Here is a 17,781-nt window from a genome sequence, read left to right on the forward strand (position 1 = left end):
ACCAAAAGATTGGACACACCTTCTCATTTAAAGATTTTTCTGTATTTTCATGACTATGAAAATTGTAAATTCACACTGAAGGCATCAAAACTATGAATTAACACATGTGGAATTATATACTTAACATAAAAGTGTGAAACAACTGAAATATGTCTTATATTCTAGATTCTTCAAAGTAGCCACCTTTTGCTTTGATGACTGCTTTGCACACTCTTGGCATTCTCTTGATGAGCTTCAAGAGGTAGTCACCGGAAATGGTCTTCCAACAATCTTGAAGGAGTTCCCAGAGATGCTTAGTGGAGCGCCCCCACACCGCCGCAGGGCCGAGGGGTACCCGGAGCCGGGCCTCTGGGTCTCAGTCCTGGGGTTGTCACGGTGGCTAGACCCGGTCCGTGGCCCTGTCTGTCAGTGGGGGACGTCCGGTGCAATAAGTGGTGTTGTAACGGTGCAGTTGTGGGGTGCAGGTCGCGGTAAATAACGAGGACACCAGGTTGCAGTCTCTTTACCTCTTTACTGGAGATCTCTGAGTCCTCAGTCCAGAATACGGTTCACCAGGCTGCGCAAGTCCGGCCGGTCCAATGGCACCTCCAGAGTTCACTTCACAGGTGGAAATCGGTGCCTTCCTTCTTAGCGCTATGTGTTGTAGTCCTCCCCTGCTGTGCTTACGGAAAGTACCCCACAACCGTTGTGTCTGTTTCTTAAGTTCCCTCACAACTCGATTAAATGATGTTCTTCTAATCTTCCGTCCCTTCCTGATGTTACAGTTAGAACGGCACCCGTTTGTCGGATAGGCCTGGAGTTCTTCCGGGACCCTAGAGACGCCCCTCTCCCGCAATTGCCTCCCAAGACTTCATAGGTGATATGTGTTAGACAGCCCGCCTTAAACTGACTGTCCTGCCGCTGTTTAGAGTATTGCTTGAAGCTGAATGTTATAATACTCCCTCGGCGTTCCGGCCACCGGTAGTGCGCCTCAGTAGGGTGTTGCTCCGGTCTTACAGCACGACCCCTACTGGAATTCTCCTATTGCTTGATCTCGTTTCTCACTCAGCACAATCTATCTCGCTTCTAGTCCTTTCTTGGGTCCCGCCGCTTCCCGGAGCTGGCGCGGACCCGTTACGTTCTTTTCAATGCCAAGCCTCTGTCAGGATCCCACCCCTGACAGAGACCCTACTGTCTCTTCCTCCACAACACCCTCTGCCACTAGGTGTTGCTTCGTCCAATCCAGTCAGCTTTCTGATCTAACTTCCTGCCTGACCCCCAGTTTACCCACTATGGTGGGGAGTGGCCTAATGAATAGAACCCTTAGCTCCCCCCGGAGGCCCGGCTGTGAAATGTATTGGTGTCTGTGATACCTGGTCAGATGAACTCCTTCAGTGCCATCGGACGCACCATAGCTCCCCATAGTGGCGGAGCCACAGTACTGCAACGACCAGGACTCTGGGGCGCTGCACTCCCCCCTGGTTAAACACAGTACTCCGGGACTGGGAAGAAAACAACAATACAAGTTTAGCAAAAAGACATACAATTTTGTTGAGTGCAAATAATAAGTATACTTGAACAGAGCTTCCCTTTATGGGAGGTGAGGACACTTGAACGTTACAAAACATGGTTAAATATTAAAACATTATAAATTACAGGCTATAAATAACTCCTGTTACCCAACCGGGTATTCTACTAAGTGCAAAAACTGCTGAATAACATTTTAACATTGCCCTTAAGGACATACACTCTGTATCCACCAAAGGCCTTCCTATAATCACATTATAAGGTAAGTTAACTTTTTCATTCTCCTTCTTTGAGTCTGCAGGACCGCCTGTCCTATAGGCACCAGACCTACTGCCTCTCCTTTCTGTTACAGGACCGTCCCGTTCAGCCAGGACCTACTGCCTTTTCAACTGCTATACATAGTATAGGACATAACATACTTTCAGTTTTAGAAGCTTTGAGCCATCTACATATGGCTCCTAGGAGGACTCACTACCTAACCCCTACGGGTTCACTTTCCGTCCTCTGTAACACATTACTAACTCTTTCTTAACTTTCTATGGAGGACTCAGGGTTTACCTTCTATCCCCATTTTATTATCAACATTATCAACTTTCTTCTTAGATCATCAACCTTCATTAATACGTTCTTACTTCCGACTATGCAGGACATTCTGTCTACCCCTACGGGTCTACTGCATCTTTCTTCTAACTTTCACTTGTGCAGGACTTCATGTCTACCCCTACGGGTCTACTGCATCTTTCCAATAATCACTTTATCTCAGAACACATTATTAAACACTTCTTTCTTTCAACAATTTAGTTACATACAACTTGTACATATCAGCAGCATCATTAACTTTCTTTTTAGAGCAACATCATTCTCTAAGTACCATCAGTGAACATCATCATTTTCTCTTATCAAACATCATTGCTATCTATCAGTCTTAAAGCAATACCATTTCTTTAAGTGCAACACGTGAACATCCCCTTTAAGAGGGGACCAAATCTTTAGGAGGTAGCATTTGTTCTCTAGCTACCAGTCCATACTCAGCAAAAGCTCTGGTATGGTATCTTCGCAAAGAGTCTTTAAGTAGAACAGTAGGAAACACCCTTAAGAAGGTGCAAACTATATACAGGAAGTTTGTATCATGCACTGTTCATGATTACGGCAGTTCTTATAACATTGTGGAACAAAAAGCAAAAACGAAAGTGAAAGCAAAAATAAAAAGCAATAGGGATCCCGGGTAAACAAAGGGATCCCTTTAAGAGTTAACCCAGGACGGGTTTTAGCAGCAAAATAGCAAGGAAATAAACAATTAACTATTTACAGTTTCAGGTTTCCGAGGCTTAGTTGAACGGCTTCCAGGGCTGCACCTGGCACTTAACCCCTCTTGGCCCGGGAAGGGTGAAGTCCAGGGTTGCACCTAGTGCTGGACACACGCCGTTAATCCGTCTCTCATGTACAGTTAAATCATGCGCAGCGATGGAGGTCTGCGCAGCTTGAATAGGGGCATTTGCTGCAGCAGAGGTAGCGGCTGCTGCAAGATCAGTCACTGGAACGGAGTCAGCAGCTGTGGCACTAGCAGTCGCTGGAGTGGTGTCGGTCATCAGGGCAGGGTCGTCCTTCATACCTGCTTCAGATGCGGTCCCTCCGGTGCCGGTCTGCTCCGTCTCCACTGCGGCCTGTAGCGCTGGTTGCAGGGCCTTGTGCTGCGACTGTCATGATCTCCATGGCCAGAGAACTAGCATAAGCCTCAATAGGAACAAGCTCTTGGAAGATGTAACTGTACTGACCATGAACTAAACCTACCGCATCATCTAGAAGTAGCCAGGTAGCATGTCCTACTTTTTATCCCTATATGCCCAGCGCCGGCCGGAGAACTAAATAATGCTAGCAGAGGGAAATATAAGACCTGACTCACCTCTAGAGAAATGCCCAAAAAAAAGGAGACAGAGGCCCCCCACATATATTGGCGGTGATATGAGATGAAACAACAAACGCAGCAGGAAAATAGTTTTAGCAAATTTGAGGTCCGCTTTCTAGATAGCAGAAGACAGAAAGCATACTTTCATGGTCAGTAGAAAACCCTAACAAAACACATCCAGAAATTACTTTAGGACTCTGGCATTAACTCATAATACCAGAGTGGCAATTCCTGATCAACAAGAGCTTTCCAGACACAGTAACGAAACTGCAGCTGTGAACTGGAACCAAAATACAAAAACAAAACAAGGACGAATGTCCAACTTATCTAGTAGATGTCTGGGAGCAGGAACAAGCACAGAGAGGCTTCTGATAACATTGTTGACCGGCAAGCATCTAACAGAGAAGCCAGGTTATATAGCGACACCCAGATCTAATCAGAACAGGTGAACAGGGAAGATGATGTCACAAGTTCAATTCCACCAGTAGCCACCGGGGGAGCCCAGAATCCAAATTCACAACAGTACCCCCCCCTCAAGGAGGGGGCACCGAACCCTCACCAGAACCACCAGGGCGATCAGGATGGGCCCTATGAAAGGCACGAACCAGATCAGAGGCATGAACATCAGATGCAGTGACCCAAGAATTATCCTCCTGGCCGTATCCCTTCCACTTAACCAGATACTGGAGTCTCCGTCTGGAAACACGGGAGTCTAGGATTTTTTCCACAACGTACTCCAACTCACCCTCAACCAACACCGGAGCAGGAGGCTCAACGGAAGGCACAACCGGTGCCTCATACCTGCGCAATAACGACCGATGAAAAACGTTATGAATAGAAAAGGATGCAGGGAGGTCCAAACGGAAGGAAACAGGGTTAAGAATCTCCAATATTTTATACGGACCGATGAACCGAGGCTTAAACTTAGGAGATGAGACCCTCATAGGGACAAAACGAGAAGACAACCACACCAAATCTCCAACACAAAGCCGAGGACCAACACGACGGTGACGGTTGGCAAAAAGCTGAGTCTTCTCCTGGGACAACTTTAAATTGTCCATCACCTGCCCCCAGATATGATGCAATCTCTCCACCACCGCATCCACTCCAGGACAATCCGAGGATTCCATCTGACCGGAGGAAAATCGAGGGTGGAACCCCGAATTACAGAAAAACGGGGACACCAAAGTGGCAGAGCTGGCCCGATTATTGAGGGCGAACTCCGCCAATGGCAAAAAAGCAACCCAATCATCCTGGTCAGCAGACACAAAACACCTCAGATATGTCTCCAGGGTCTGATTAGTCCGCTCGGTCTGGCCATTAGTCTGAGGGTGAAAAGCAGACGAAAAAGACAAATCTATGCCCATCCTAGCACAGAATGCCCGCCAAAATCTAGACACAAATTGGGTTCCTCTGTCAGAAACGATATTCTCAGGAATACCATGCAAACGAACAACATTTTGAAAAAACAGGGGCACCAACTCGGAAGAAGAAGGCAATTTGGGCAGGGGAACCAAATGGACCATCTTAGAAAAACGGTCACACACCACCCAGATGACAGACATCTTCTGAGAAACAGGCAGATCTGAAATAAAATCCATCGAGATGTGTGTCCAAGGCCTCTTAGGAATAGGCAAGGGCAACAATAATCCACTAGCCCGAGAACAACAAGGCTTGGCCCGAGCACAAACGTCACAAGACTGCACAAAGCCTCGCACATCTCGTGACAGGGAAGGCCACCAGAAGGATCTTGCCACCAAATCCCTGGTACCAAAAATTCCAGGATGACCTGCCAATGCAGAAGAATGTACCTCAGAGATGACTCTACTGGTCCAATCATCAGGAACAAACAACCTATCAGGCGGACAACGATCCGGTCTATCCGCCTGAAACTCCTGCAAGGCCCGCCGCAGGTCTGGAGAAACGGCTGACAAGATAACTCCCTCCTTAAGAATACCTGTGGGGTCAGAGTTGCCGGGTGAATCCGGCTCAAAACTCCTAGAAAGGGCATCCGCCTTAACATTCTTAGAACCCGGTAGGTACGATACCACAAAATTAAACCGAGAGAAAAATAATGACCAGCGCGCCTGTCTAGGATTCAGGCGCCTGGCGGTCTCAAGATAGATCAAATTTTTGTGGTCAGTCAATACCACCACCTGATGTCTGGCCCCCTCGAGCCAATGGCGCCACTCCTCAAACGCCCACTTCATGGCCAAAAGCTCCCGATTCCCAACATCATAATTCCGCTCAGCGGGCGAAAATTTACGGGAAAAGAAGGCACAAGGCCTCATCACGGCGCAGTCAGAACTTTTCTGCGACAACACTGCCCCAGCCCCGATCTCAGAAGCGTCAACCTCAACCTGAAAAGGAAGAGTCACATCAGGCTGACGCAACACAGGGGCAGAAGAAAAACGGCGCTTAAGCTCCTGAAAGGCCTCCACAGCATCAGGGGACCAATTAGCAACATCAGCACCCTGTCTAGTCAAATCGGTCAATGGCTTAACGACATCCGAAAAACCAGAAATAAATCGACGATAAAAGTTGGCAAAGCCCAAAAATTTCTGAAGACTTTTAAGAGAAGAGGGCTGCGTCCAATCACAAATAGCTTGAACCTTGACAGGATCCATCTCAATGGAAGAGGGAGAAAAAATATATCCCAAAAAGGAAATTCTCTGAACCCCAAAAACGCACTTAGAACCCTTGACACACAGAGAATTAGACCGCAAAACCTGAAAAACCCTCTTAACTTGCCGGACATGAGAGTCCCAATCATCCGAAAAAATCAGAATATCATCCAGATACACTATCATAAATTTATCCAAAAAATCGCGGAAAATATCATGCATAAAGGACTGGAAGACTGAAGGGGCATTAGAAAGACCAAAAGGCATCACCAAATACTCAAAGTGGCCCTCGGGCGTATTAAATGCGGTTTTCCACTCATCCCCCTGCCTGATCCGCACCAAATTATACGCCCCACGGAGATCAATCTTAGAGAACCACTTGGCCCCCTTTATGCGAGCAAACAAATCAGTCAGCAACGGCAATGGGTATTGATATTTAACCGTGATTTTATTCAAAAGCCGATAATCAATACATGGTCTCAAAGAGCCGTCTTTTTTTGACACAAAGAAAAAACCGGCTCCTAAGGGAGATGACGATGGACGAATATGTCCCTTTTCCAAGGACTCCTTTATATATTCTCGCATAGCAGTATGTTCAGGCACAGACAGATTAAATAAACGACCCTTTGGGTACTTACTACCCGGAATTAAATCTATAGCACAATCGCACTCCCGGTGCGGAGGTAATGAACCCAGCTTGGGTTCTTCAAAGACGTCACGATAATCAGACAGGAACTCAGGGATTTCAGAGGGAATAGATGATGAAATGGACACCAAAGGTACGTCCCCATGAGTCCCCTTACATCCCCAGCTCAACACAGACATAGCTCTCCAGTCAAGGACTGGGTTGTGAGACTGCAGCCATGGCAATCCCAGCACCAAATCATCATGTAGATTATACAGCACCAGAAAACGAATAGTCTCCTGGTGATCCGGATTAATACACATAGTCACTTGTGTCCAGTATTGTGGTTTATTATTAGCCAATGGGGTGGAGTCAATCCCCTTCAGAGGAATAAGAGTCTCCAAAGGCTCTAAATCATACCCACAACGATTGGCAAAGGACCAATCCATAAGACTCAAAGCGGCGCCAGAGTCGATATAGGCGTCCGTAGTAATAGATGACAAAGAGCAAATCAGGGTCACAGACAAAATAAATTTAGACTGTAAAGTGCCAATGGGAACGGATTTATCAAGCTTTTTAGTACGCTTAGAGCATGCTGATATAACATGAGTAGAATCCCCACAATAGAAACACAACCCATTTTTCCGTCTAAAATTCTGCCGCTCGCTTCTGGACAGAATTCTATCACACTGCATGTTTTCTGGCGTCTTCTCAGTGGACACCGCCAGATGGTGCACTGGTTTGCGCTCCCGCAGACGCCTATCGATCTGAATGGCCATTGTCATGGACTCATTCAGACTTGCAGGCACAGGGAACCCCACCATAACATCCTTAATGGCATCAGAAAGACCCTCTCTGAAAGTAGCCGCCAAGGCACACTCATTCCACTGAGTAAGCACAGACCATTTACGGAATTTTTGGCAGTAAATTTCAGCTTCATCTTGCCCCTGCGATAGGGACATCAAAGTTTTTTCTGCCTGAAGTTCCAAATGAGGTTCCTCATAAAGCAAGCCCAAGGCCAGAAAAAACGCATCCACATTGCGCAACGCAGGATCCCCTGGTGCCAATGCAAAAGCCCAATCTTGAGGGTCGCCGCGGAGCAAGGAAATCACAATCCCAACCTGCTGTGCAGGGTCTCCAGCAGAACGAGATTTCAGGGACAAAAATAACTTACAATTATTTCTAAAATTCTGAAAGCTAGATCTATTCCCTGAGAAGAATTCCGGCAAAGGAATTCTCGGCTCTGATACCGGAGCATGAACAACAAAATCTTGCAAACTTTGTACTTTCGTGGCGAGATTATTCAAACCTGCAGTTACACTCTGTAGATCCATTATAGACAGGTGAACATAGAGCCATTCAAAGATTAGAAGGAGAGAGAAAAAAAAAAAAAAAGACTGCAGCATAGACAGACTGGCAAGTGATCCAATTAAGAGCACACTAACTACTAGAAAAAAAAAAAAAAAAAAAAATTTTCAGCAGACTTCTTATTTCTCTCCTTTCTCAGCCAAGGATTTTAACCCTTTAGTTGGCCGGTCAAACTGTCATGATCTCCATGGCCAGAGAACTAGCATAAGCCTCAATAGGAACAAGCTCTTGGAAGATGTAACTGTACTGACCATGAACTAAACCTACCGCATCATCTAGAAGTAGCCAGGTAGCATGTCCTACTTTTTATCCCTATATGCCCAGCGCCGGCCGGAGAACTAAATAATGCTAGCAGAGGGAAATATAAGACCTGACTCACCTCTAGAGAAATGCCCAAAAAAAAGGAGACAGAGGCCCCCCACATATATTGGCGGTGATATGAGATGAAACAACAAACGCAGCAGGAAAATAGTTTTAGCAAATTTGAGGTCCGCTTTCTAGATAGCAGAAGACAGAAAGCATACTTTCATGGTCAGTAGAAAACCCTAACAAAACACATCCAGAAATTACTTTAGGACTCTGGCATTAACTCATAATACCAGAGTGGCAATTCCTGATCAACAAGAGCTTTCCAGACACAGTAACGAAACTGCAGCTGTGAACTGGAACCAAAATACAAAAACAAAACAAGGACGAATGTCCAACTTATCTAGTAGATGTCTGGGAGCAGGAACAAGCACAGAGAGGCTTCTGATAACATTGTTGACCGGCAAGCATCTAACAGAGAAGCCAGGTTATATAGCGACACCCAGATCTAATCAGAACAGGTGAACAGGGAAGATGATGTCACAAGTTCAATTCCACCAGTAGCCACCGGGGGAGCCCAGAATCCAAATTCACAACATGCGACGCTGTCATCTCTGCTTGCAGTACCTCGCTTTCCGGCAGGGCCTTGCTTTCTGGCTTCGGAGTGCTGGAACTTCTTTCTTGCTCCGGACCAGACGAGGCTGCCGACAGACGTCTGGCGAGGCTCCCGATGATGGTCTTCTTCCACCCGGCCTCAGTGCTCAGCTGCATCCGCCGGGGTTGATGAATCAGCTCGTCCGCTCCGGTCTGCAGGAGGTCAGCATCAACTATGGAGGTCTGGCTGCGGTGCCTCTCCGGGTAGCTGGGGGAGTCCTCGGCTCCGACCCCACGCTCAGGCTCCGGGCGGCTGGTCATGGCATCCTCCATGTCGCTGACTTCTTCTTCCTGGTCCTTTTCCCGCTCTCTCCTTCGTGGGCGGTTTCGTTTTCTCTGTCTCTGCCCACCATTGAGGATCAGGAGGCGGATCTCGGCTGCTGACGGACACGTCCTCAAGGGGCCGAGATATTTAGACTGGGCGGCCATTGTCTTTCGCGCTCTTCAGCTTGTTCACGCCCACTTCCACGCCCTTCTTCTTCTCCTGCGCTCTCCTTAGCGCTGTAATGGCGGCGGTTTTGGCGCGAACTTTTGGCGGCAAGTGACAATCCACAGTCTTTGCAATAAAGTACAATCCAAGCACAGTAAATCACAGTTCCAAGGCACACATGACCCGATTCTTCAGGCTTAAGTAGATCCTGTTCGTGACGCCAAGTTTGGAGCGCCCCCACACCGCCGCAGGGCCGAGGGGTACCCGGAGCCGGGCCTCTGGGTCTCAGTCCTGGGGTTGTCACGGTGGCTAGACCCGGTCCGTGGCCCTGTCTGTCAGTGGGGGACGTCCGGTGCAATAAGTGGTGTTGTAACGGTGCAGTTGTGGGGTGCAGGTCGCGGTAAATAACGAGGACACCAGGTTGCAGTCTCTTTACCTCTTTACTGGAGATCTCTGAGTCCTCAGTCCAGAATACGGTTCACCAGGCTGCGCAAGTCCGGCCGGTCCAATGGCACCTCCAGAGTTCACTTCACAGGTGGAAATCGGTGCCTTCCTTCTTAGCGCTATGTGTTGTAGTCCTCCCCTGCTGTGCTTACGGAAAGTACCCCACAACCATTGTGTCTGTTTCTTAAGTTCCCTCACAACTCGATTAAATGATGTTCTTCTAATCTTCCGTCCCTTCCTGATGTTACAGTTAGAACGGCACCCGTTTGTCGGATAGGCCTGGAGTTCTTCCGGGACCCTAGAGACGCCCCTCTCCCGCAATTGCCTCCCAAGACTTCATAGGTGATATGTGTTAGACAGCCCGCCTTAAACTGACTGTCCTGCCGCTGTTTAGAGTATTGCTTGAAGCTGAATGTTATAATACTCCCTCGGCGTTCCGGCCACCGGTAGTGCGCCTCAGTAGGGTGTTGCTCCGGTCTTACAGCACGACCCCTACTGGAATTCTCCTATTGCTTGATCTCGTTTCTCACTCAGCACAATCTATCTCGCTTCTAGTCCTTTCTTGGGTCCCGCCGCTTCCCGGAGCTGGCGCGGACCCGTTACGTTCTTTTCAATGCCAAGCCTCTGTCAGGATCCCACCCCTGACAGAGACCCTACTGTCTCTTCCTCCACAACACCCTCTGCCACTAGGTGTTGCTTCGTCCAATCCAGTCAGCTTTCTGATCTAACTTCCTGCCTGACCCCCAGTTTACCCACTATGGTGGGAAGTGGCCTAATGAATAGAACCCTTAGCTCCCCCCGGAGGCCCGGCTGTGAAATGTATTGGTGTCTGTGATACCTGGTCAGATGAACTCCTTCAGTGCCATCGGACGCACCATAGCTCCCCATAGTGGCGGAGCCACAGTACTGCAACGACCAGGACTCTGGGGCGCTGCACTTAGCACTTGTTGGCCCTTTTGCCTTCACTCTGCAGTCCAGCTCACCCCAAACCATCTCGATTGGGTTCAGGTCTGGTGACTGTGGAGGCCAGGAAATCTGGCGTAGCACCCCATCACTCTCCTTCTTGGTCAAATAGCCCTTACACAGCCTGGAAGTGTGTTTGGGGTCATTGTCCTGTTGAAAAATAAATGATGGTCCAACTAAACGCAAACCGGATGGAATAGCATGCCGCCGCAAGATGCTGTGGTAGCCTTGCTGGTTCAGTATGCCTTCAATTTTGAATAAATCCCCAACAGTGTCACCAGCAAAGCACCCCCACACCATCACACCTCCTCCTCCATGCTTCACGGTGGGAACCAGGCATGTAGAGTACATCCGTTCACCTTTTCTGCGTCGCACAAAGACACGGTGGTTCGAACCAAAGATCTCAAATTTGGACTCATCAGACCAAAGCACAGATTTCCACTGGTCTAATATCCATTTCCACTTATTAAACCTGACAGGGCACACCTGTGAAGTGAAAACCATTTCCGGTGACTACCTCTTGAAGCTCATCAAGAGAATGCCAAAAGTGAACAAAGCAGTCATCAAAGCAAAAGGTGGCTACTTTGAAGAGCCTAGAATATAAGACATAATTTCAGTTGTTTCACAATGTTTTGTTAAGTACCATATTTTTCGCTTTGTAAGACGCTCCGGATTATAAGACGCACCCCAAATTTTGAGGAGAAAAATAGGAAAAAACTTTTTTTAATAAATTGGTGGGGCTTCTTATAATCCATGCATCTTATTGCTTACCAGGGGTTGTGGCTGCGGTGGATCAGGGTCCCAGGGTCGTTGCTGGAGGCAGGAGTGGAGCATTGCTTCAGGCTGGGATGAGGGGGTCTGCAGGGGGGCTCCTGTGCTACAGGGGGGCTCCTGGGCTGCAGGGGGGCTCATGTGCTGCAGGCTGGGATGAGGGGGTCTGCAGGGGGGCTCTGCCGACATTTTGTGAATGGCTACAGCCCGCGGCAGTTAGTCCATGCTTTCCTGTGCAGTGGACTTCGGGAAAATGGCCGCCGGGAGGCAGCACATGCGCAGATGGAGATCTTGGGACCAAGATCTCGAGAGATGAGATCTCAGCGCTGAAATCTCATCTCCCGAGATTCCGGCGGCCATTTTCCCGGAGTCAGTCATACAGGAAAGCATGGACGAACTGCCGGGGAGCTCTGGTCTTTCACAAAATGTCGCCAGAGCCCCCCGCAGCACCGGAGCCTCCAGCATCACCCGGGGCAGCAGCGGACAACCGCGGCAGCGGTGGCGGGCGGCAGGGTGGCGGACAACCGCGGGGGCGGACACCCCCTCATCCCATCCTGTAATGTTAAGCGGTATATCCGCTTTGTAAGATGCACCCCCATTTCCCCCCCAAATTTGGGGGAAATAAAGTGCGTCTTACAAAGCGGAAAATACGGTATATAATTCCACATGTGTTAATTCATAGTTTTGATGCCTTCAGTGTGAATGTACAATTTCCATAGTCATGAAATTATAGAAAAATCTTTAAATGAGAAGGTGTGTCCAAACTTTTGGTCTGTACTGTATACGGTAATTATTGCATAATTTCTAGACTTTTAACATGTGAAATTTAGATTATATATTACATTAAGTTATCTATCTGAAAACATATACTATATACACTCACACACACATGTACATTAGAATATACAATGGCATGTAAAAGTTTGGGCACCACTGGTCAAAATTACTGTTATTGTGAACAGTTAAGTAAGTTGAAGATGAAATAATCTCTAAAAGGTCTAACGTTAAAGATGACGTATGTATTTTAAGGAAAAAAATAATATATACATGCAAGTATCACAGCTTGTAAAAACTTTTGTAGCCAGACAAGATCAGGGGACTGTGAGGAGCATTGTAAAACCTTCAGCTTGCTCATTTTGAGGTAGTTTATTGAGGATTTTGACTTGTGTTTAGGATCATTATCCAATTGTAGAAGTTATCCAGTTTTAAATTCAGCTTTTTTACAGATGGTGTTATGTTTGCATCAACAATTTGTTGAAATTTAATTTAATCTATTCTTCCCTCTACCCGGGAAGTGTTCCCAGTGCCATTGGTTTGCAACTCAACCCCAAAGCATGATTGATCCACCCGTATGCTTAATATTTGGCGAGACGTTATTTTCCTAAAATTCTGTAGACTTGTATCTCCTCACATACCTTTGATCATTGTGGCCAAACAGTTCTATTTTAGCCTCATCGGTCAACAGGACTTGGTTCCAAAATGCATCAGGCTTGTTTAGATGTTCCTTTGCATACCTCTGACGCTGAATTTTATGGTGAGGATGCAGGAAAGTTTTTCTTCTGATGACCTTTCCACGAAGGTCATATTTATCAAGCGGCGGTTCTGATTTACCTCATTAGCAATCCTACAAGTGGCTAAACTTTTGCTTGGTCTTCCAGACCTTATCTTGACCTCCACTCCTACCTTTTCTTAATTACATTTCGAACTGAGGAAATGAAACCACTTTGCTATCTTCTTATAGCCTTCTCCTGCTTTGTGGGACTCCAACATTTTAATTTCCAGAGTGCTAGGCAGCTGCTTAGAAGATCCCATGGCTGCTGTTTTTTAGCACAAAGTTAGAGGAGGCTGGATTTTTTTTAAGCTCAGAAATTTGTATCACCTGGCCTTTCCTAACGATTATAGTAAACAAGCCATAACCCTAACAGGCTAATTAAGGTCTGAAACCTTGGTCAAAGTTATCTGAGCACACACTTCTCCAAGGATGCCCAAACTTTTGAATCGTCCCATTTTCCTTTTTGTAAATTTTAAAATGAAAAAAAAATACAATATATGGTTTTTTTTGCCTAAAATGCAAGGGAAACGTGCCCTCTTTAACTTTAGGCCTTTTAGAGATCATTTCATCTTCAACTTGCTTAACTGTTCAAAATAACAGTAATTTTGACCAGGGATGTCCAAAGTTTTACATGACATTCTATACATTTATATATATATATATATATATATATATATATATATATATATATATATATATATATATATATATATATATATATATATATATATATACAGTCATGGCCAAAAGTATTGACACCCCTGCAATTCTGTCAGATAGTACTCAGTTTCTTCCTGAAAATGACTGCAATCACAAATTCTTTGGTATTATTATCTTCACTTAATTTGTCTTAAATTAAAAAACACAAAAGAGAATGAAGCAAGAAGCAAAACATTGATCATTTCACACAAAACTCCAAAAATGGGCCAGACAAAAGTATTGGCACCCTCAGCCTAATACTTGGTTGCACAACCTTTAGCCAAAATAACTACTTCCGGTAACCATCGATGAGTTTCTTACAATGCTCTGCTGGAATTTTAGACTATTCTTCTTTGGCAAACTGCTCCAGGTCCCTGATATTTGAAGGGTGCCTTCTCCAAACTGCCATTTTTAGATCTCTCCACAGGTGTTTTATGGGATTCAGGTCTGGACTCATTGCTGGCCACCTTAGAAGTCTCCAGTGCTTTCTCTCAAACCATTTTCTAGTGCTTTTTGAAGTGTGTTTTGGGTCATTGTCCTGCTGGAAGACCCATGACCTCTGAGGGAGACCCAGCTTTCTCACACTGGGTCCTACATTATGCTGCAAAATTTGTTGGTAGTCTTCAGACTTCAAAATGCCATGCACACGGTCAAGCAGTCCAGTGCCAGAGGCAGCAAAGCAACCCCAAAACATCAGGGAACCTCCACCATGTTTGACTGTAGGGACCGTGTTCTTTTCTTTCAATGCCTCTTTTTTCTCCTGTAAACTCTATGTTGATGCCTTTGCCCAAAAAGCTCTACTTTTGTCTCATCTGACCAGAGAACATTCTTCCAAAACGTTTTAGGCTTTTTCAGGTAAGTTTTGGCAAACTCCAGCCTGGCTTTTTTATGTCTCGGGGTAAGAAGTGGAGTCTTCCTGGGTCTCCTACCATACAGTCCCTTTTCATTCAGACGCCAACGGATAGTACGGGTTGACACTGTTGTACCCTCGGACTGCAGGGCAGCTTGAACTTGTTTGGATGTTAGTCTAGGTTCTTTATCCAACATCCGCACAATCTTGCATTGAAATCTCTTGTCAATTTTTCTTTTCCATCCACATCTAGGGAGGTTAGCCACAGTGCCATGGGCTTTAAACTTCTTGATGACACTGCGCACGGTAGACACAGGAACATTCAGGTCTTTGGAGATGGACTTGGAGCCTTGAGATTGCTCATGCTTCCTCACAATTTGGTTTCTCAAGTCCTCAGACAGCTCTTTGGTCTTCTTTCTTTTCTCCGTGCTCAATGTGGTACACACAAGGACACAGGACAGAGGTTGAGTCAACTTTAATCCATGTCAACTGGCTGCAAGTGTGATTTAGTTATTGCCAACACCTGTTAGGTGCCACAGGTAAGTTACAGGGGCTGTTAATTACACAAATTAGGGAAGCATCACATGATTTTTCGAACGGTGCCAATACTTTTGTCCACCCCTTTTTTATGTTTGGTGTGGAATTATATGCAATTTGGCTTTAGGACAATTCTTTTTGTGTTTTTTCATTTAAGACAAATTAAATGAAGATAATAATAACAAAGAATTTGTGTTTGCAATCATTTTCAGGAAGAAACTGAGTATTATCTGACAGAATTGCAGGGGTGTTAATACTTTTGGCCATGACTGTATATATATATATATATATATATATATATATATATATTAAGATAATGTACATGTGTATGCATTGTATGTGCATATAGTTATATAGTTATACATAAATAAGAACTTTTGATAAATCCCTGCATTATGTTATTGCCATTCTTTATCCTTGATATTACTGTTGCATTCACGGTGCTGAATTTCTCTGACCTTAAATTATTTGGTCTTAATTCAACTGTTCAAGTTAATGAGAAACACAGATGATTTCAGAATAAGTCCAAAGTTCTCTTCTCTGACTAAAACAACAGTTCCTTTCTGTCACTCAGTGCTGCCGATAACCAGTAATTTTCCTGCTGGATGAGCCAGTGCTGAATATTTTGTGTCCCAGAGGTGTTCTGGCCAATGTACAAACCGCTCAGTGAGAATCTGGCTCCATTACCCTCATGAATACTCAGCTTCAATGCTCCTTTTTACATGCTGTCGCAGGATTTAAAGGTGAAACAGAAAATCTGCCAAAAAAAGTCATTGCATTTGAGTGTGATGAGCTATAAGACGCCTTTTATATTTATTATGATTATTACATAAAGTAGCACTACTTCTTTATTATTCATTTATTGAGCAGAAATGTCCATTTTTTCTACAACCCTGCAGTAGTTCATATGTCCACATTTTATAATACCTTGGAAACACTGCTACTTTATACTCATGGGTTCCAAAGGTTTGACCTCCACCCATCACAATGTGATGGAATATCTTAGTATTATGCCAACATTTTAAAAAAGTGAAAATATCGCTTTAAGGACATGGATCTGTAATATGCATGTTCATGAGCCCCTCCCAGACAAAGGCAAAGTGGCGAAACGCGCGTCGGGGCAAGCGCCATCCACACAGGGGTGACCATACTTCAGTATGGATACATTATTTTCCTGCTTGCATGTTTTTTCAATGTTTAGATGTACTACTTGATATTTTCACATTGGAATTTGTATCTGGTCATATAGTACATAGCTACTTTACAGCATATCATTTATTTGTACCTCGTTGATGACCATTATTATGATCAATTCCCATGATCACTACTATACATTCAACCCTGTATAACATGGTTATATTTCCATAACTATGTTTTTTTGTTTTTCATATTTGTTTTTTACATATTGTCTTTATATACATTTTTCTCCCCTGTTTGGGTCAGTGCCCCCAATTTTTCCCTTCCTTTATACATAATAAAGATTATATACATTTTTAATCATCTTATTTATTGATTTGTTGGTCATTTATTCTTTCTTTTGATATCGATACGCTCTTACAATGTACGCTAATGGACAAATTAATTCGCAATTTCTTTCCAGGTATATATCACCTTACAGTACAGCTATCAGAAAGGTATCAATGGGAAGTACAACAATGGAAGCATTCACGTGGAAACTGCGCAAATAACACCCCCATCCATACGGAATAGACACTGGGGTTTCATTTGCAATTTCTTTCTTCATTTATTTTTCCTATTTTTTTGCAAAAGTTCCTGCACTACAATAAAACCGCCACAAAGTAAAAGTAACATGGGGCAATAAGACGTAATGAGCTGTAGGTTATCATTTGATTACTGCTATCATTTCCACGTTAGAGGTAAAATATACTCACCAGCCATTAGAGGGTTAGAGACGTACGTTACTGGGGGCTGACCTCCGTCGTCCTGAGAGCGACCACTATGTTCAGACTCCATCCTTAATTTATAATAAGATCTTTGTGACACCTTGAAAGTCCAGGTTCCTCTGAGAATATTAGTGCCCGGTTACATGAGTGACGTACGGTCTAGCATTAATGGAGTCCTGTGGGAACATGTAGCAGTGAGCAGAGCTCAGTAATACCTGTGTAACCTTAGAGCAGCCACTCAGCAAGAAGAATATCATCCGTCTCTCAACTAGACCCAAACTTCATGAAGATCCCGACAGTTCACAAACAAAAAAGCTGCATTGATGTCACATCCTTTAGAAGACCACGGCCAATCATCTGGAGAATATAACCGGCATGCACTTTCTTTCAATGAAAAGTATATCTCTGCAAAAAAAAAAATGAGAGACGAGAGGGAGGGGGTTGGGAACACATTAATCCAGTTAGGCAACTTCAGCAGGATCTAAAAACGCTGGAGGAACTTGGATGATAGGGAGTAAAAACAATATTAACACTACAGCTTAATACTGTCAGCATCAGTACATATAGAAATTGACATTAAAGGCTGGTATAAAGGAACGCAAAAAGCTACAATAAATTGTGTTTTACGTCACATCTAAGGGC

The 17,781-nt window shown here is 45.0% G+C and overlaps 1 protein-coding gene and 1 long non-coding RNA gene across 4 annotated transcripts in view; one reads left to right on the top strand and one right to left on the bottom strand.

Moving 5' to 3' along the window:
* Window positions 1-17,059, top strand: part of LOC143815194 (uncharacterized) — a 39,000-nt gene extending 21,941 nt beyond the window's left edge. The window contains exon 3 of the long non-coding RNA XR_013223697.1: window positions 16,836-17,059. This is a non-coding gene — a long non-coding RNA (uncharacterized LOC143815194). The remainder of the gene's footprint in view (window positions 1-16,835) is intronic.
* The window catches only part of LOC143815193 (ankyrin repeat and SOCS box protein 9-like), a 74,982-nt gene extending 57,451 nt beyond the window's left edge, over window positions 1-17,531 (bottom strand). The window contains exon 1 of one of the 3 annotated variants that reach the window (XM_077294172.1): window positions 17,128-17,529. In XM_077294172.1, the coding sequence (XP_077150287.1) occupies window positions 17,128-17,209 (82 nt within the window). In that variant the 5' untranslated portion in view covers window positions 17,210-17,529. Of the gene's footprint in view, window positions 1-17,127 lie in introns of all 3 variants that reach the window. The other 2 variants (XM_077294174.1, XM_077294171.1) reach the window with 2 other exon arrangements.
* Between the last annotated feature and the right edge of the window lie 250 nt (window positions 17,532-17,781).

This window comes from Ranitomeya variabilis, chromosome 3 (assembly GCF_051348905.1).
Source record: "Ranitomeya variabilis isolate aRanVar5 chromosome 3, aRanVar5.hap1, whole genome shotgun sequence".
Lineage (NCBI taxonomy): Eukaryota > Metazoa > Chordata > Amphibia > Anura > Dendrobatidae > Ranitomeya > Ranitomeya variabilis.